This window comes from Rhamphochromis longiceps, linkage group LG12 (assembly GCF_057381845.1).
Source record: "Rhamphochromis longiceps isolate RC_006_pf linkage group LG12, R_longiceps_female_GT1.1, whole genome shotgun sequence".
NCBI classification, from domain to species: Eukaryota; Metazoa; Chordata; class Actinopteri; order Cichliformes; family Cichlidae; genus Rhamphochromis; species Rhamphochromis longiceps.
The window spans coordinates 43640147-43660231 of record NC_140568.1 but is presented as its reverse complement, the minus strand read 5'-3'; the positions used below and the strand labels follow the sequence as shown (position 1 = coordinate 43660231).

At 40.9% G+C, this 20085-nt stretch overlaps 1 protein-coding gene and 1 long non-coding RNA gene across 11 annotated transcripts in view; one reads left to right on the top strand and one right to left on the bottom strand.

Moving 5' to 3' along the window:
• Positions 1 to 20085, bottom strand: part of slc4a4a (solute carrier family 4 member 4a) — a 70488-nt gene that overhangs the window by 20749 nt on the left and 29654 nt on the right. For 3 of the 10 annotated variants that reach the window (XM_085426482.1, XM_085426481.1, XM_085426491.1), the window contains 9 exons: positions 14196 to 14375; positions 11524 to 11619; positions 10521 to 10597; positions 5134 to 5291; positions 2777 to 2864; positions 1542 to 1696; positions 761 to 868; positions 379 to 553; positions 156 to 289 (listed from right to left, as the gene is read on the bottom strand). In XM_085426482.1, the coding sequence (XP_085282608.1) occupies positions 156 to 289; positions 379 to 553; positions 761 to 868; positions 1542 to 1696; positions 2777 to 2864; positions 5134 to 5291; positions 10521 to 10597; positions 11524 to 11619; positions 14196 to 14375 (1171 nt within the window). Of the gene's footprint in view, positions 1 to 155; positions 290 to 378; positions 554 to 760; positions 869 to 1541; positions 1697 to 2776; positions 2865 to 5133; positions 5292 to 10520; positions 10598 to 11523; positions 11620 to 14195; positions 14376 to 18624; positions 18799 to 19332; positions 19460 to 19635; positions 19815 to 20085 lie in introns of all 10 variants that reach the window. The other 7 variants (XM_085426486.1, XM_085426487.1, XM_085426485.1 and 4 more) reach the window with 7 other exon arrangements.
• Positions 16392 to 18492, top strand: LOC146658075 (uncharacterized). The gene is made up of 2 exons (XR_014914145.1): positions 16392 to 17103; positions 17894 to 18492. It is a non-coding gene; the product is annotated as an uncharacterized LOC146658075 (long non-coding RNA).

Genomic DNA, 20085 nt, shown 5'->3' with positions numbered 1-20085 from the left:
ATAAATAAGGATCATTTTAAACTGTGACTCATTCATAGTCCAAGAATAAAACGCATCGCCTTTAACAGAATCAAAAAGACACAGTGACAGCTGAGATTTTCTAAAACACAGGGCAGTAACCAGGCATCTAAAAAACAGAGAGAATGGAGACCTACCTGCTGAAGTTGAAAAGCAGCCGTTCAAACACCAAAACGGGGCCAGTGCTGCTGAGGATGATGAGAGGCTGACCACCCAGCAGACAGAAAACGCCACCAGCAATGGCTGTGCCCAGAAAACTCTCCAGCACACCCTGCACACATGTTGGAAAGCAGTCAGGGAAACGCTCACAGTGTAAACGGTGAACGCTCTTCAAACCGTCACATGGTGCAAAAGCCTGACCTGCATGTTCTCCGTAGCATCTCCCAGCAGACCACCAAAGGTGATGGCGTTCGTTACAGTTCCCAGGTAAATAAACATAATAGCCGACAGGGCCTGAATGTGAAACGCGTCGGTGAAGTCACTGACAAAGAAAGGCGCTTTTCTCTTGATGTCAAGTTTGAGACCCCCACAAAACCTGAAACAGGACAAAGCAAAAGGTGAGTCGCTGTCAGTGGTATGGACTACTAAAGCCAGCAACTCGTTTTGATGCACCGAACATGACATTCACACACGCGACACTGGACAGTGTCGTTTCACTCAATATTCAATATGTTAGGTAAAAACAGTACAGTGCTCCCAACTATTGCATGCAGATGACATCGCTTTGTTCAAAGTGTCATACTTTCCCGTCTTCCTGAGCTCTTCACCCACAGCATGTCCTCCTCCATGACCTCCATCGTGAGGCATGTCTCCGTTCATCTGAGAGTCGCCTCCTGCATACATGTTTTTCCTGAAATACACATGAAGGCACAGATTTGTTCAGCAGCAGGAAGTCAGAGTACCTGATCCAGGTCCTACAGATACTGGTATGTGCTGGGAGATCGATCGATCATAGAAGAATCATAGAAGGTCAAGTTATTCTAGAGTTACTACATGCCAGCTTTATGTAACCAGCTCTTTCATAATTGAACACTGTTGTCCACCTGGATGCACCTCAGTGATTTTACTCTCCTGGAACATCTCATTTTTCCTCATTTTTCCGTCTTTTATCTACAAACGTCTTCTAATCTCGCACTGGTCCTCTGTGGATTTGTGTTAACATCTAGGCAGACATATTTTCATGCTGCTGGTTATTAAATGGCTCTTTTAGACACAAGCTGCCAGAGTTAGAGCAGACTTTGGGTCACATGAAGTTAGATGAAGTGTTTGTGCTGACACAGGTTTAATGAATGACCAGCACACTAATATACAGCCCCAGGTGTTTAAATCAATCAACTCTTTTGGTTTCAGATAAGATCACAGTGACAACTTCCCTCTGAACCACTAACGCTTATTTTTTAACATATTTTTTCCCCACAAACTCTGATATGACCCATTCTGCGTATCTTCTTTAGTGACAGGCAGCTTTTTCTTCAATCATCAAATCTGAATCATGTAAAACAGACAAGTTTGAGCTCACTGACCTTTTGTCAGAGGAGGGGAGGGATTTTGGAGGCTCTATCCTGATGGCTGGGTCCCATTCTCCAGGAGGAAGCACAATCACCTCATCCAGAAACTCGTCAATACCGGCCAGCAAATCTTGTCTGTCCTTGGCCTTATATGCAATGTCATGAAAGACCTGAACACACAGAGGGGGAGAGATGGGGCATTCAAGTGTAAAAGACACCTGTCAAAGAATCCAGGGTCACGGGGCAGCAAACTGCAATATCAGATCTAAGGATTGTGAACTAATCCCATCTGGTAAATCCCAAAACTCTGGAGGGGGACAGAGATGCAGTTTGTTTTCATCAAAACAATAACTCTCATAATGTACCCCAGCATGAATATAACATTAAAGAGGTGCCTGTCCCATCTAGTTTTATTTAGTTTGCATTTAAGACCTGGTCCCACAAAGCGATAGGTGTTATTCATAACCACTCAATTATACAGTGCTGTAAATATCTCAGTGTCCACAGTGATACAGTACATTAACCTTTCATATTCATGGGAGGATAATGTGGTTCACTGGTTAAGTTCTCCTCCAGACACTGGCATGTGTTTGGAGGGGAGCATGTTTAATCAGGCTTGTTTTATTGAGTGTAATCAGGTGTGGGATAACTGCATGGGACGGGAACCCTCCTGTGTCACTGAAATCAAAGTTAGCTTGCTTAGTTCAGACTGCAGCGATTGTTAAAAAGACCGCTATAGCCTCCAAACTGGTTTCAGGTTTTATTATAAACTGGTTTTTAAACATTTTGTAATAAAACTTTATGATTCATCCAGCACAATATATGTTCTCAGCATGAGCTGCTACTATCGGGTAGGTTTAAGAGCCTGCTGAGGACTTTACAGAGCAGTGTGAAATAAATGAACCCTACATAGGTTACACTGCAGGGTCACTTCTGTGTGATGCCTGTTGTTTTGTTTCAGCTGGGGTTGTGTACCATGTTTATCAGTGGGGACAATAAAGTATCTATTGATTATATCTATCTCAATACTGGCAAATACAAATGTTAAAGAGGTCGATTTTCCTCATTGGAGAGCTTAAAATAATGCTAACTGCTACTGCAGCTAGGACATGTCGCTGCACGACTGCAAAGATTACTGATTCAGCTCGTTCCCCAGACACGATGTCCAAGAGTTCACTTGGCACCAGCACTTTATCCTAAACAGGTTTACGTGAGGATCACATTTTAATGTCTAATATCTAAGATCTTACCTCATCCGACATCAGTGTAGCGATCGCTCTGCCGATCTCGTGGTACGACTTGGCTTTGCCTTTGGGTCCAAGCAAGATGAATAAAAATCTGAAGCCACATTAAAAAAAACAGAGTTCAAATTTAACAAAAAGATTACAGGTTAAAAATATATTTTCTTATTTTAATTAGAGCCTTTTTGGGGCAGTTTGCATTTATTCAGATGCCATGCGCACACTTGGGGTCCCTGTGCAGTTTATAAAACATAACTCGAAGCTCAGAGACATTTTTGTTTTGTTCTGGCTGCAAAGATGCTGCTTTGTATGACAATCATCTATTCAGCTACTCTCCAATACAGATACGAGCAGTAAAGGATGTTGCTCACTATAAGAATAAACAAATGATGATATAATGGATATGACACCATAACTGAGGCCTTGTCGTATAAATACCAGGAACTAGCTTTAAATACTTTCACTGAAAAGTACTGAAAGTTAAATTGTTTTATGGCTCCTTTGCTTAAATATGAGAACAGACATTTGATATGGTAGACCATAACATTTTATTACTAAGACTTGAGCACACTGTGGGTATTAGAGGCACTGCCCTCGACTGGTTTAAATCATACCTCGCTGATAGATCCTTATCAGTTCACTTAGGCACCTTCTCCTCTTCCTCCGCTCCGGTCTGTTGTGGTGTGCCTCAAGGATCAGTTTTAGGCCCTATTCTCTTCTCATTGTATTTGCTCCCTCTAGGCGCAATCTTTGAAAAATACAATATCGCCTTCCACTGTTATGCCGATGACATACAGATCTATTTTGAACTTACTGACGACCTTGCTGTGTCCCTGCACTACTTTCAAGAATGCATGCGGGAGGTCAAAGAATGGTTCCTGAGTAATTCCCTCGTTTTAAATGATAAGAAGACTGAGATTGTGGTGTTCAACAGTAAAATCCCTCGTGCCCAACTCTGTGCTGCCCTGGGTTCCTTTGCTAGTTTTTCTTGTGACTATGTCAGTAACTTGGGTGTACTGCTGGATAGCTCGCTCAAACTCGATAAGCAAGTGTCTGCTGTAGTGAGATCTAGCTTCCACCAACTGCGCCTTATCTCTAAGGCTAGGCATTATATTCCGCATGAGGACCTGGAGAAGCTTATTCACGCTTTTGTGACCTCCAGGTTGGATTATTGTAACTCCTTGTACTATGGTCTTCCCTCTTCTCTTCTTCTTAAACTGCAAACAGTCCAAAATGCAGCAGCCCGCCTTTTGACTGGTACCAGGAAATTTTGCCATATTACCCCTGTCCTAGCTAGCCTGCATTGGCTGCCCATAAAGTACCGTATTCAATTTAAAATATTACTCCTTACTTTCAAAACTATTAATAAATTAGCACCAAGTTATCTTAGTGAACTTCTCAAACCACATACTCCTGCTAGAACACTCAGATCTGCCACTCAACTACTTCTGACCCAACCCAGATCTCGACTGAAGTCCCGGGGTGACCGTGCGTTTGCTCTGGCTGCCCCGGTACTGTGGAATACCCTTCCTCTCGACCTCCGCGCATCTGATTCCATTGCACTGTTCAAATCACGATTAAAAACCCACTTATTCAATCTTGCCTTTCCCTCTAGTTAATATTTCTTTTATGATTTTATATCATGCACTTTTATGCTCATTTAAATTCTTGTTTGCTCTGTACCTGTTGCTTTCCTATGTATTAGTGACAGTTATCTGCTTGCATATTTAGTACTTGCTTTGGTCCTATTTCTATTATCCTCCTCCTATACTCTATTTTACTTGTTAAGCACCTTGGCATACCCTTGGTTTTTAAGTGTGCTTTATAAATAAAGTTTATTATTATTATTATTATCAGGTGTCAGTGATCAAACTTTATGATGCTTGTTTCAGTGAACAAACATCAGGTGAAACACCGTCATACATCTGTGTTTTACAGCTGTGATGCAATACTCTTTCATATTTTACTGTTTGTTGATCATAATAAAATATCCGGAATTATCATATAATCCACTTTTTATTGGATTTTGCAGTGGAGCTTATTTCAAGCTCCACAGTTACTATGTTACTGGTGGACTGTGATGCTACAGCAGCTTTGCATGATTCACAGTTCAACATTATCATCATTTCCCTTTAAGCTAGGTTTATTCTGATTGGCTGCCGCTCTCAAAAGAAAGATTTGAACATCGGCCTCCTGTGCTCATTGTCAGAGCTGTGTGCCTGAGATATCCACTCTGATTCATTCACATTCAGAAGACGTGACAGAAAATAAGGAAAACGTATTAGGTTCCTGTCAAAATGTATAAACAACACATCCAGGTTGCAAACGGACAACCAGGAGTCTGGATTGGACAAAATTTCAGGCACCTTGTGGGAACAGGAACCTCCGTCAGGGCTCCCAGCATCACGGCCTGCTGCAGACGAACAAACGCCACAAAGGGCGCGTCCAGGAAGTCCACCTCCCCCACCAGCACGTTGGAGGCTTCTGCGTCTCTTGGCAACTTCTTCATGAATTTGTTCTTCAGCTGAAAAGCACAAAAGAGAAAAGCAACAGGAGTTGAGAGGTGCTCCGTTCACACCAGCAAGCCGTCTAGAAGCACGCACTCGAAATTAAAAAACCTATATCAAACGAGGCAATCCCATTCAGGTTAAATACCAAACCAGGCGTCCCCCATGGTGCCTAAATAAGAAGCAAGCAGTAAAATGAGCATTTCTTCTCGACGTAATGACACAGACATGCCAGGAGGTCAGCTACATGTGTGTCTTTCATGGGACTTTTATCTGTACGACGGCTCATCCTTATGTCATTAATGTGTTTGCATAGACAGAGAGGGGCGGCAGTAAACCAGTGAGGTGTTAAAGACGGCTTCAGTTTGGATTCGGTCATTTTTCAGAGGTTTGTTTTTTTCATGCTTTTGTTGCAGTCGTGGATTTAATGTTTTCTTTTTTATCCTTTTTAGTGCACTAGAGCAGCGGTCCCCAACCCCCGGGCCTCGGACCGGTACCGGTCCGTGAGTCGTTTGGTACCGGGCCGCGAGAGTTGAGGCTCAGGTGTGAAATGTATAGTTTTCAGGGTTTTTAATCGGTTTCCAGCGTTATTTTGTTATCGTTTTTTATCGTTAACTCGGTTTTCCTGGGTCTTTTCAGTGTGTTATGAATAAATCTTCTTTTTTTCGGTACCGGTACTAGTTTTATTTTGTTGTATTTATCCGCGACACCTTAAAGGCCGGTCCGTGAAAATATTGTCGGGCATAAACCGGTCCGTGGCGCAAAAAGGGTTGGAGACCGCTGCACTAGAGTTCTTGTTGGCAACCAACAATTATCGGTCCAGACAAGTTTTGAGGCACCAAACTGAGTAACAAATACTATTAAAAGTGACTTGAAAAGCAGCTCTGCCAGCTTGGTGCGGTCAGACTGATGCTGCTAAAAGACGTTAGATAGCCTGCTGTACACACAGACTAACATACATATTCAAATGACAAGCAAATGCAGATGACATACTGGGCTTTCTCAGCGTCTAAGGACTGAAATCCCATAAACTTGTGACCTTCCACTGTTAACAGCCAAACAGATCCAATCACAGGCTGTTGGGCCATCTTGGCAAAGAGTTTGTCTGTAAATGATTCAAGTCAAGAGGTTAAACCTGTGTAACTGCACACCACGGCCTGTGTCCAATCCCAGCTAATCCACACCGCGCTCGTAAACCACGTACACCTGAATCTGTTGTTTACTGCCCTAAGACACAAACGCAATATGCATGGACCTGAAATGTTTATTAGCACGTTTAAAATGAGCCAGTGCAAAGATCAAAGTGAGATCTGAGATGTGACGTGTTAAGAAATTAGAGGCACCAAAAACCCACTAAAAGCATCCCAACATTTTCAGAACTGCGTTTGTTGAATATGATACAATATAATATTTAGATGTTGTTACTCAGGTTCAAATTTAAACTAATACTTGTAAGTCCTTGCAAAAATAATACACTGTGAAGAGAAAATTAATTATATACGTTTGTAATTCATCTGTGCACCTCGAGTGGCTGCAGTCTCTGTATGTTAATCTGAACAGCTCCCGTCTTTATCTTATCTCTACATTAGCAACAAGTTATCAGTCACGATCGCTCCATGTGGAAACGTCATTATGGTATTTATGGGCTGAGTGGGTGTGGAGGAGCTTCGGTTTAGGAGATTCGTTTCCTGCCTGGGAGTCTCTAATCTGTCCCACAGGAGACTCACTGGGTCCCTCTGACTGGGTCGCTCTGACCTAATTCCTCTCTCCCACAGGCCTCGTCTGGGATGAGGGCATATAAAACATTGTCTGCTGTGAACTGGGGTAACATGACACATGGAATATGACAATACATACAATGAGAATGCATAGAGTACAGTCCAGAGAAGAGCTGCCATTTCAACCCAACATCACAACAAAACGTGTAATAGAAACGCCGGTCCACTGTGTCCATTTGGCACTTTGCTTCTATGAATCGTATGACACGCATGCAGAATTTGCAGTAAGTTGCAGTACTCTGCAGTAACAGCAGGGGGAGATTTTATTTGAGTGTTTAACAGACATTATTATCACATTTATATGTGTATGTACACATTAACTGCTTAAGGCCTTTGGAATGTACTTTTTTTGAGCTTCTGTAGATCTTCACCTCACGGCTTTAAATGTATTAGCGCCCCCTGGTGGTAATGCAATTTCTGCATGCTATGACATGGTCGACTGGTGTGTCTATTCTCCATCTTGCCGTGATACTGGGTTGGATATTTTCATGAGAAAGTAACTCACTGATTAGTTTAGATTAATCTGACTTTGTTAAATCTACTCAGTCTGGAAAATAAAATAATTTGTTCGTTTTAGTAATCAGCACAGCTACAATGTTTTTGCATTTATCCAGTCAGAAGAGTTTACATGTCACATTTCTGACTCACACAGGTAGACTACATGAGAAATATTCCAGGAGCTACACTTTGGTAATAAACAACCTTTGCAGATGCTACTACACATGTTGGCATACAAGTAGTAAGGATAAGATAGCGTGAGGGCAAAGGAGCAGCGTGTCTCAAGTGTGTGGAAGCCTCTGACAAAAACCCAGAGGAAAACTGTTATGTCCTGTGGGCGTGTTAGATGATCTAAATATAGCAACAGCGCCAAGTATTTGCCTCGTTCCCGATTTCTCCATTTTTTGTATGTTTTTTGCACTTAAATGTTTCAGATCAAAGACATTTTAATATCAGACAAAGATAACCCGAGTGAATACAAACTGCAGTTTTTAAATGATGGTTTCATTCACTAAGGGAAGAAAACTATCCAAACTATCCACCTGCCCTTGTGAAAAAGTCATTGCCCCCTCCACGTAATTCGTGATGAACCCTATTGTTTAAAACCTGGGTTACGACACCTGTCATGTGTGTTTGTTTCTGTCTGAACAGCTCACTGTGTTATGGTAAATCCCTGCTGCGATTGGTGCGTGGAAGTATGGCTCCGGAATGACTGGTTCCAGCTGGAGGACCCGTCTTATAAATATAGCCTGGAGCACCGCCGGCAAGAGAGGTTCTTGTGCTTCCCCTAACGCCTGAGCAGCCACGCCTGTGACAGCCGCCGGGTGCAGTGCTCCGTAACAGTTGAGGAAGTGGGGGAGCGAGTGCCTCATCCATGCTATGACCTGGCCCCTAGACGGGTTGTAACATGAACTGGGGCTCATCCGCACCCGAAGTGAGAATCATTCCTCTAGACTCAGTAACAAATGTCACTGATTCCTGCTAAACAAGACAAAGTAAAGTAGGCTCAACAATCTCAAAATGAAACGCATCATGCCACGATCTACAGCTGTCTCTATCAGTCTAGAAAGGGTTGCAAAGCCATTTATAAGGAACTGCAGTGAAACACAGTAAGAGCCATTATGGAAAAAATAAATGGAAAAAATGAAACCGTTGTGAACCTTTCCAGGAGTGGTGAGCCTACAAAAATTACTCCAAGAGCCCAACAATGACTCATCTGACTCAGCATCCAAAAGACAATAAGAAAGACACAGAGTAAAAATGTAAAGAGAAAAACACCGCAGACCAAACACAATACAAAGACATAGCTCAGATTTGCCAAACAACATCTTGATGATCCCCAAGACTTTTAAGAAAATATTCTGTGGATCGATGAAACAAAAGGTTTCATACCTGTTATATCTGGTGTGGAACTACTTCAGCATTTCATGAAAAGAAAATCACACCAACAGTCAAACATGGTGGTGATAATGTGTTCGCCCGGGGCTGCTTTGCTGCTTCAGGATCTGGAAGACTTGCTGTAATTGATGCAACCATGAATTCTGTTTTCTACCAGAAAATCCTGAAGGAGGATGTCAAGCCATGAGTTTTGCTCAAGTGCACTTGGGTTTTGCAGTAGGACAATAATCTGAAGCACACCAGCAACTCCACCTCAGAATGGCTCAAAAGACAAATAAAGGGTTTGGTGAAGACTCCTCAAAGCCCGAGATGCTCTGGTATGCCTTTAACAGGCAAATCCCCCCAGCTGTAGCTGAATGAAAACTATTCTGCAAAAAAGATTCTGCCAAAGTTTCTCCACAATCACATGAAAGCCTCACGGACAGTTATCACAAACACCCGACTGCACTTCTTGCTGCCAAGGGTGGCACAGCCAGTAATTAGGTTTAGGGGGCAGTTACTTCTTCACCGAGGGCTGGTAGGAAAAAGTTTTTTAGTCTTTTTTGTCCTCTTAATAAATTAAACCATGATTTGAAAACTGCATTTTGTATTTACTCGAGTAATCTTTGTCTGATATTAAAATTTGTTTGAACTAAAAGTGAGAAATCAGGAACGGTGCAAACACAGTTTAATGGCACTGTAGACCAGCAGTCCCCAACTTTTTTTGCACCACAGACCGGTTTATGGCCAACAGCATTTCATGGACCGCCCTTTAAGGTGTCGCAGATAAATACAACAAAATAAAACCAGTACCAAAAAAAGAAGATTTATTGATAACACGTGGGAAAAGACCCAGGGAAACCGAGTCAACGATAAAAACAATAACACTAAAAACCCTGAAAACCATCAGTTTCACACCCAAGCCTCAACTCTCGCGGCCCGGTACCAAACGACTCACGGACCAGTACCGGTCCGTGCCCCGGGGTTTGGGGACCGCTGCTGTCGACTGTAAGGCTGCAGAGGAAATTCAGTCTCTCTTTGCTGTTGATGACATCATCCTTTATCAGCCACAGCCTGATCCTCACTGCAGTCTAAAGTTGCTACAAAAATTTCCACTTTAACCATCAAAGGAAAAGGCGGGGAAGGTTCAGAGCAGCTACAGCAGGCTGGGTGATAATACCAGGAGCTGGAACAATGCACTTTAGACAATGTTATCTCTGCTGTGAAGCAACAACCACGAAATACTCCGACGGGCCTCCTCAGCTCTGTTACATCCAGCCTACACCATGCAGCTCTGTCATGGAGTCTAGTCAGGCTTTTCTCATCTCTTCTGCCAATGCACTAGCTTGTTTTTAGCCTCAAGCTCGAGAAATCAGACAAGCTGGTTCATTATAAATGTTTCAGAATAAAACAGATTAATAAAAATAATCAAGCGTATTGTTACAACTACACCACCTTAAACTGGGAACTTGGGAATACAGAGATCCATCCCCTTCATTTTCCAGGAAATATAAACCTCTCACCACTGAGTCTGATGGATTGGTGAGGGTTGGTGTCCAGAAACAGTACAGCAGATGCATGAGGGCGACTTACCTGGTCTTTCTCCGGTTTGTCAGAGACGTCATTCAGGCTGGTGGATGTCAGGTTCCTGGGAGTTGTGGTGGGACTATCTGTTCAGACAGGGCAACATTGACTAGTTAGACCAGCTTCACCCCCACTGTGGTCTAAGACTCAAGAGGAAAAGAGGCAGAAACCCAAAGTGGCCCAGACAATTAGCTCCTTACATGCTTTGCCAAAAGAAGAAAAAATCCAACAGAAATACTCGTGCAAGCTGTAGGACAAAAGCTATTGTCTGTGATAAAGTAACTGGCCGATATTTAGGTCTAACCCGTCGGGTATAAAATGTGTGATCAGATCAAATATCAACTTTTTACTTTGAATTTCAAATAAAAGAAGGCAGGAGGTCAAAAACGAAGAGTAAAATTACCATTATTAATGCATCTTTCTTGAGGTTCAATCAGCTTGTTGTGCTTTGATAATAATGAGATCTAGTGTCATCATTCTTACTGTCACATTTAAAGCCTTACTCTGTGGATGGACTTAATGGGTGCAGACACAAAATAAGCAGAAGATGATCCTGAAATGTGACAGCAGAACAGGCTTCAGTCCAGAGATCCGAGGGAAAGAAAAACCTCAAAGAATGCAACAATCTGGTGCCACTGCAGCCTTTCATGCATCTGCACCTTTGGCACTGTTGGTAATAACGTGCATGTCAGTATGATGCAGCCAGATAATTTTTTTTATAGGTGTAGTGTAGGTGAGAGAAAATATTCTTTAAAAACAACCTGAGCTGACAGGGATTATTCACCATCAAGTACTTGCATCTAGTGAAATTTCAAGCTAGTCGTGACTACATTCAAGCTGCAGGTCATCAGCACAAAGATGCCCTCGGACACAACTTTACGATCCGCTGTCTGTATTTTTAAAAAAGCCTCAGTTTGAGACTAAATTTGAACTCTCTGGTCTTCGTTTCTTTGTCGCCAAATGGAAGCTCACCAGGGGTCTGCAGTGTGAATGTAGACTTCAGTGAACTTACTGAGCCAGTCCATACTGGAACTCCTTTGGGTCTGCAAGTCCTCCATTGAGATGCGACCTGACAGGCAAGTCACAGAGTTCTCGAGAGGACTGCGGGCTTTTAGTGGCAGCAGCAGGTTATCAAAGCCAATCCAGGGAAGCAAAGAGGACGAAAGAGAGATGGAAAGCAGAGTTGACAGAAAAGCCCGCTGAGCCAAAGCAGAAGATTTGTTAAATGCACAAAAGATCAAGTGGCTGTTAAAATATGTGAAGACATGATATTGCTGCAATTGACAAGCCGTGCAGAGATACAGTGAGGAAAGAGGAGGGGCATCATTAAATGAGGACATCATGGGTCTTTGGACAGAAGTTTGACCTGCACTTTAATAAGTCAGAAAATAAACTTTATCCTTGAAAAGATGGTAATCAAGCAATATTTATCAGAGTGGCTCCTTATCTTTGCCGTGATAAGAGGACGAGCACAGCTAGAGCTGGGTCATGAACACAGAAAGCCTTTTCTTTGATCGTCAAAGTTCCTGAAATCTGATAGTGGCTAATAAATAACTTCACTTTCCAAAGGCCCATGACTAGTAACAGATTCATTCCACTGTCAACACAATAAACATTTAGTAAATCAATATTTGACAGACTACTAATCCACATGTTGTTAACATCAGTAAGAGCTGTGTGGTGGGGCTGTCACTTTGAGTTCTTCATCAAGATATTTCTGAAGATTTTGTGCCAGAGTGAAATTTCATTTATCCCGGGACAAATGAAATTTATCCCGGGAGTGAACTAATGATTATTTTTTAATGAAGAATTTTTAAAAAAAGTTAATTTTCTGACAACTTTCAGCAAAACAAAGTGACAGCTCTGTAAATAAAACATGCATTTCCATGAATTTAATCAAAACTAAGAGTTAATTGATTTGAAACGTTACTGTTAACATGAATCGTAAATCTAGAAGATTGTGACCAAAGTAGCAAACACCAGAATCCTATGATTTCAGGTTTATGATTACTCCTGTGGGTCGTGAAGTCTTGCCCCAGCTCACTTCTTCAGAGTTAAAGAGGACCCATTGTTCTCTCTCATATTAAAGTTAAGGTTTACAGAAATGACTTGTTCATGTGACTTTATTTATCAGATGTAAGAACAACTGCAACGGCTATGGTTGAAAAAAACCCTCTTTCAGTTCTAAGGTTTTATGCATGAGGACATAAAAAATCATCTGAGCAGGCTCTAAAATTAACAACAGCTTGTGGAAGAACGTAATAACTCGAAGTAATAATCTTTCTTTATGACTTTATCAGTCTCACATCATTGTGGAGGAATGTTGGCCAGTCGTCTTTACAGCATTGCTTCAGTGCACAGAGATTAGTGAGCATTTTTTTGATGCACAGCTCTCTTTAGGTCCCGCTGCAGTTCTTCAGTCATGTTCAGGTCTGGACTTGTCTTTTTCTGTTTTAATGACCAGTTTGCATGAACAAATTTATATCATGTTTTGGTCATAGGACAGATGACCTCACGTCGGACTGTAGGATACTTCGACTGATCGACTGGTCGAGTGCAAGGTGTCCGGGTCCTGTGACTCAGAAAAATAACCCAGCTCATCACCCCTCCACCAGTGCTGACAGCTGGTATCAGCTGTTTGGTTTTCTCCAAACATGGCACTGTGCATTATGGCCAAATGCATCCACTTCAGTCCAAAGGATATTGTTCCACAAGTTTGCTTGGTCAGACTGAACTTAAACCTGATCTGTCCTGCCATGTTCCTTCTAGAGAGCGGAGCCTTTCTCCTGGCTGCCCTTCCAAACACTACTTCTTTACTTTTTTGTACCATCATGAACTTTGCCATAAAAAGCTAACAGAGGCCTACAGAGTCTGGTCTTGTGTTTTTTTACAGTATCCTTGATCACATGCATATCTCTGTAGAGCAGGGTTGGGGAACTCCAGGCCTCGAGGGCCGCTGTCCTGCAGGTTTTAGATGTGTCCTTGATCCAACACAGATGATTTAAATGGCTAAATTACCTCCAGGATCTAAAACCTGCAGGACACCCTTAAATCCTGGAGTTCCCCACCCCTGCTATAGAGCTACTGACACTTGCTGATGATCATCAGAATTAAGGTTAATTAAGGTTGTCCATCTGATGTTGTATTGAATGAGTTTAAACCTGTTAAGGATACGATTATTTTTTTTATTATGTCCTGATACAAAAAACCTAGAATTGACAGAGGGTGCACTTCCTTTATACTTGACTGTAGATGACTAATAAATAGGTCCCCTTTAAACCTCTACCTCTGTTTATGTAGTTAGTACAGTACCCTGCAGTGAGTCCACTTAAAGCGTTAAAGTGCAAAAGACATTTCTGAACTTTACTAATTTTACTCAATTATTCTTTAGCTTTGGTGTTAATGCAGGTCGAGTTATTCAGGTTGGTTCTTTAGTGTTTTCCCTCATCTGCTGGTTCCAGCTGGAACTGTGTTTAAAGCCCCATTAGTGGGTTCATGCAGAGGAGGGCAGCAGTGTGCCCCTTATAACACACTGTGGTATTCCTCAGAACCCACTCTACATCTTTTTCTTCACCTAACAAAATTCAATGTCGACTCCATTCTGCAATTAGTTTATTCTTATAAAATAGCAATCGAGCTTTAATTATTTAAGCTAAGACTGCACCAAACTGGCATCAGTATTACCATTTTCCGGGGTGGAAAACAGCCTACTTGCACTGGACACCGTCTTCCCGATGTCAGCCAGAGAGCGCAGGTTGGACTTCTTGGTCTGGTGGCGATGTTTCCGCAGCAACGTGTACATCACCTTGTCCTTAAGTTCGGCCTTCAGCTGGCCGATCTCTATCTGGTTGTCAGTGATCATCTCTGAAAATGCAGAAAGAGACGAGGCGAGGAAGAGAAGGTGAAAAGCTGAGTTAAAGTTTAAATGCAGGCTTTAAATACTCTGCATTAAAGCAAAGACACTGTGGATGCATTTTTTAATTACTGCTTAATTTCTTGAGCTTTAGGTTTAATTAGGAGCAGAAGAATTCAGAAGAATCCAAAGAAAAAAAAATATATATATATATAAACAAAACATGAAATTTAACATGTTAGATTGAATAAACACTTTTTTGCAACATGAACAAAAATAAAATATTGTTTTAAGTTTATTGCAAAGGTGCCACCTGTTTCAAGTTTTATAAATTAAAAGATGAGCACAAAGAGTAAAATTATATTGTGCTGTTCTGTCAAATGACACTTTAATTTGGGGTCTCTTTCTTTCCCCACCCTGCAGCATTTTACTCAAAAAGGTAGACTTGGCAACACTATCACCCAAAACAGGTCACCATAAAAGTCTCTTCATACTTTAAGGACTCAATTAGTGCCTCCCAGACTCTAATGCTCCTCTTTATGGCATCATGAAATGGCTCAATCAAAAGGTCTAGTCTATTTTTGAAAAGAAGGTCAGAAGCCTGAATGCTGAATGAAAGCAGCCCGGGGCAGTTCCTCTTCTTGTGTAAGGGTAGTGCTGTTAATGGCCTATCAGTCAAGTCAGCAGGCCTCAGAGCAAGAGGCCCAGCTCCACTCCGCCCAGTGCAGCTCACGCAGCACAGACAATTACTTCACATTAATCACTCCAAGTGGTAACTCTTCTTCCTGCTCCCTCATGCAGACAAAAATGTTGGGGTGGTGGCATGAGATAGGAGGACACAGAGATATAATCATCTTAGAGCAACTGGAGAAGGTTAGCTGCCCTCAGATTAGGAAGTTTTTGTGTGGCCATTTAGTCCAAACTATAGTCAACTAGTGCTGTAATGTAAAGTACAGCATGGCCTGCAACTCAGCTCTTTTCTCGCTCTTAAAAGACGGGAATGAAAAGAAACCTGAGTGTTTTGATGCGCATCAATCCGTGAACCTGCCGACCTGCTCTGCACACGCTGCACATCACACAGCTGATTTAATCAAGCTGGCAGACGGGCTGTTGTTTCAGAGCAGGAAGATGCTGACCTTTAGTATCGTTACGCAGCAGTAAAAAATAGTGATGTGTAAGGGAGAAAAAACGAAACGATCAAACCGCAGAAAAAAATATTCTTACATCAAAGAAATCTGTCAGTTCAGTTCTTTCACACTCTAAAGCACTTTTGTGCTGGACTTTGTTAAGTAATACGATTTTTTAGGGATAGAGATCCAGACGTATTTACATTTTATATTGTATCTCCCAAAAATTCAATTTCTTCATATTCAGACTCAGCAAAAATAATTTTACTTCTAATCATAGAGATAATTCAAAGTTTAGAGTTCATGGAATGGTAAAAAATGAAAAATAAAATTTATTTACTCAAAAAAAAAAACTTAAAATATTTCCATAGAGGTCGCTCTATTACAGTTCCATGAATGGCCACTTGAGGCTTGCTGCAAAGGTGAGTCAACCCCCATTTACTCCCATGTTAAAACTTTACACCCTGTCGCTACCCGGAGTAGTGGCCTTTCGCACGGTACCGATCGGGTTTCCGGTACCGATCGGGTAGTGACACACCCTGCTACAAAAAACCTTCACGGTATCTGTAGTACGGTGGCCCTGAGAGGTCAATTACACAAACATAATGGAAGTGTTTCTGGGGACACAATAACATGACGGACCAGCTGTGGAAGTGTCCGTCACATTATTGTCTCCCCAAAAACACTTACGTCGTGTTTTGTGTGTTTGTTTTGGGGGCTTTTGGGGTTGTTTGGTATGGAACTCCAAAGTGTTCAAAATTAAATAAATAAATAGGTCAAGATGAAATAAATAACTATGTGAATAAATAAGACACAGATATGTAATGTGAGAATGATATTGTGAAATAATGGAACACATTTTGAAAAAAATGCTCATTATTGTGAAATAAATTGCATTCTGCTATATAAATTTACTTATTATTGTGAAATATTATTTCATGGTCATTATTTTTCACAATAACAGAGATTATTCCTGAGGCATTTTATTTATTTCCAGCCGTTTTTAGTCCAAAATGACCTTTTTTCAAAGTCAGTCTTTATTTCAAAATCCCGTTTTTCCCGATGGTCTATTTATTTCATAATGCGACTTTTCAGCAGAATGACTTTGTCTGTCAATCAATGTAAGTGGGCTGGACCTTTGCACCTATTGGCTTATCGTTTACCATCGACTAGTTTTCCTGGATACCGGCTCCGCGGACGGCTACTGCAGCTAGCAACAGCGTGCTAGGTCAAAAGTCACGGAGGATGGCGGACTGGTGTGAACTTCAGCCAGTTCTGCTCATTTAAGCAAATCAGATAGAGAGGGATCATTTACCTGTAGATACTGTTTTGAGTCGTTTAGATGTTTCTGAAATGCTTGGGATGATAATTGCTCTTCAAGATGTTCGCATCGATGACAGCATTGTCAAAGGTTTAAGATCAATTCAGCACCGTGTTCGTTTGGAATACGCCGAGGAAGAACAGTCTTCAAATGTTGGCCGTCCACGTCTAGAAATCCCGGTGCAGCACTCAGGACTTTAGTGCTGTCCGGGATAACCGTCGGGGTAATTGCCGATACATTTTCTGTGTCTCCGAGCACAATTAGGAGGAAAATGACGGAGGATGGTCTAAGGTAAGTTTATGCTGTAATTGAGCACCTGTGTGATTCTGTACACAGCATTGTTTAGGTGTTGACCTTAATTATGACGTTTGACAATGAATTATTATCGCTTACTTTTTTTTTGTTACTGTCTAAAGTGGGGCAGCTACGGCTAAAGCTATCGGCGCCATCTCGGCGTTGAGACACGTTTAGCAGTGTTAGCTGTTAGTGTGTTAACTCGGAGACTGGGGTCAGTGGAGCCTGTAGGAACCTTTTACACAGAGAGTAGACCCACCAGCTTTCCACAGTCTACTTACTTATCACATCTTGTTAGACAACAGGGTCATTAGTGCTTTAAATAGTACATAGTTGAATGTTTCATTGCTGTTTGCAGTTGATTGTTCTCTGATAACGCATAACAAGGTTGATGTTAAATAGCGAGTTTATTGAAATGGTTTTGTCTATTTCAGCAGCATTATAGATATACTTTCTCTGGTGTCTTCGGTAAAGCTAAAACAAGAATACATTTACATCCTTGGTTCTTTCAGCATTAATTGGAAAACTTTGAGATTTGCTGTGCGCCTCCCAAGCCATTCTCTTTTATCCCACCTGTCAGGTATAGATGGCAATACTTTAAACAAAGTTAAATTTGTTATACCTGAAGAGAACCAATCCTGACCTAGAATGGGTGAATGAATAATTAGTTGGTAGCCAATGCCTAAGCAACTCACATAGGCCCTGGCAGACTCAATAAGTCCATCTAGGAACAGCTGCAGGAAACACCTCTTCAGTTTAGATTTAAAACATGTGCATGCTCTTTCAGGTTGATGAGGATTATGGTGTGGACTGGACAGGACAACATAATCGCTGCCCATCAAATGAGATCACCATTCCTGAGATTCAGCTCCCAGATGCACTGAATGAACAAGACCCTGCTGTGCTACCAATACTTCAAAATCACTTGTAGAAAGACATTATTACATTTAATCAGTTTCTATGTCAGAAGGATTTTTTTTTTTAAATTTCTACAGCTTTGTAGCTAATACTGACTCAAAACAGCATAACCAATTTCATTTTCAACAAAACAGTGAGTGGCTATAAAACAGGATTTGTTTTATACAGCTGTCACTTTAATGATATTCATTTCTTGGTTGGATATACAGTACATGTCAACTCTGAGCAGATTTAATACAATGAACACAGTAGAGTAGTGTAACATCTTAATTCAAATAATTTTTTTCTAGAAATTTTTTTTGTATCAGTAGCGAGTATAAACAAAACATATTGTGTAATTTATAATGTACAGTGAACAACTGATTTTGATATCTGAACTCTTCATCAGTTTATATTAAAAAAGCCATAAATGCACACCTGTACTCTGTATTTTTCACTGTCAAGTGTATTAAAAAGAACTAGAACTCACTAGATTGTCCGTTTCTTTGAACACCGAGTACAGTAATGTGATGCAAGAAAGAAGAAATGGTCTAATTTTACCATGTGGTTATGGAATCAATCGTAAACCAGACCAAAACCTGAGTCAGAGTTGAGACACACCTGAATGTCCATTAGAAATGACTCATAGGTACAGTAGTGTGCAGGAAGACGTAGTACTTCAAAACCGGTGGAAGACTTTGGAAGATTGCTGTTGACCACTTCCACAGTCATTTCTCGGCAAGACTTCCCATCCTGTCCAAAACTTGATGAGGGCTTTTTGTTGTGCACAAGATGCTGCAACAGAAGATTGTTTTAAACTATAATGACATCCTATATTCATTATTTTGAATCTTTTATGGAGAAATACCATAAAAGATGACCACTTACATACAGGGCACCAGACATTTTTGCCCCACTCAAATTGCTGTTGTAGCTTTTATAGATATTTTTATGTTAACAAAGCTAAAAGTAGTCTACATACAATTCTAGTGCAACTGATAATGCCACCACTCTTATGTATTGCATGGAGCAAATAACAAAACAAAATTATACTATAGCGTAGAGCTGGGCGATAGAACGATAACGATATGTATTGCGAAATAACTTTTTCTCAATAGAAAAATTAAACTATTGCGATAGACCTCACCGCTCTTGTCCTTTTTATAAAAAAATAAATAAAAATAAATATCGTGATATGAAAAAATCTCATATCGCCCAGCTCTACTATAGTGTACTTTGTTAATGACCCAAGATCACTGGACTGTATGTAATTTACCAAAGTATAATCAGAGAAAACCAATGGCAAAATACCTATCGCAGCAGACTTACCATTTTCAATGAAGGACCGAAGGTAACCTGCCACTCTGCATTTATCCTCGAGAGCATTCCTCTTCTTCCTCATCTTCATCTTCTGTGGCAGGCCACAGTCATTTTATAGCTTTACTTATCTTGTAGTCTTAAGAGCATCAGCAACATTAGGTGTATTTTTATTAAATGTAACCCAGCTGTTCAACTAACCCACGCATACAAAACAGTATATTGGTGTTTTGTGTCAACAATTAATGTTCATCCTTCATAAATTAACCAAATACCTTTACTATTCAGATGTTAAAAGATGTGACCTGACCTTACCTCACAACAGGGAGCAGTCTCTGATTCCCTTGGTAAGAAAGGAGGAATGATGTCTGATCTTTCTGTCAGAAGCGGCCATACCATGGTTTCCTTAAGCCCTTTCCTCAGCTGCTTGACTTGACGACTTGTTTGTGTTATGACCTACAACGGTGAGACCAAACCAAAACTGAAGTTGGAGTCTGTAAAGTGACACACACTTTAAATGTTAAATATTTAAAGAACATCCACTGTACTAGTAAAAGCATTTTCAAATTATACCCACTTACAAAATCACTACGTTGAACTAAAATTGCTTTCTTTTCTTTCACATAGATTACTTGTCTTCCATATTAGCACAGAAGATAAGCCACTTTAAAACAGTCATGAATAACTATTACCTACAACAATGTAAATAGTAATACAGACATTAACCCAGAAGACAATTATTTTCTCTTACCTAATTTATAGAAT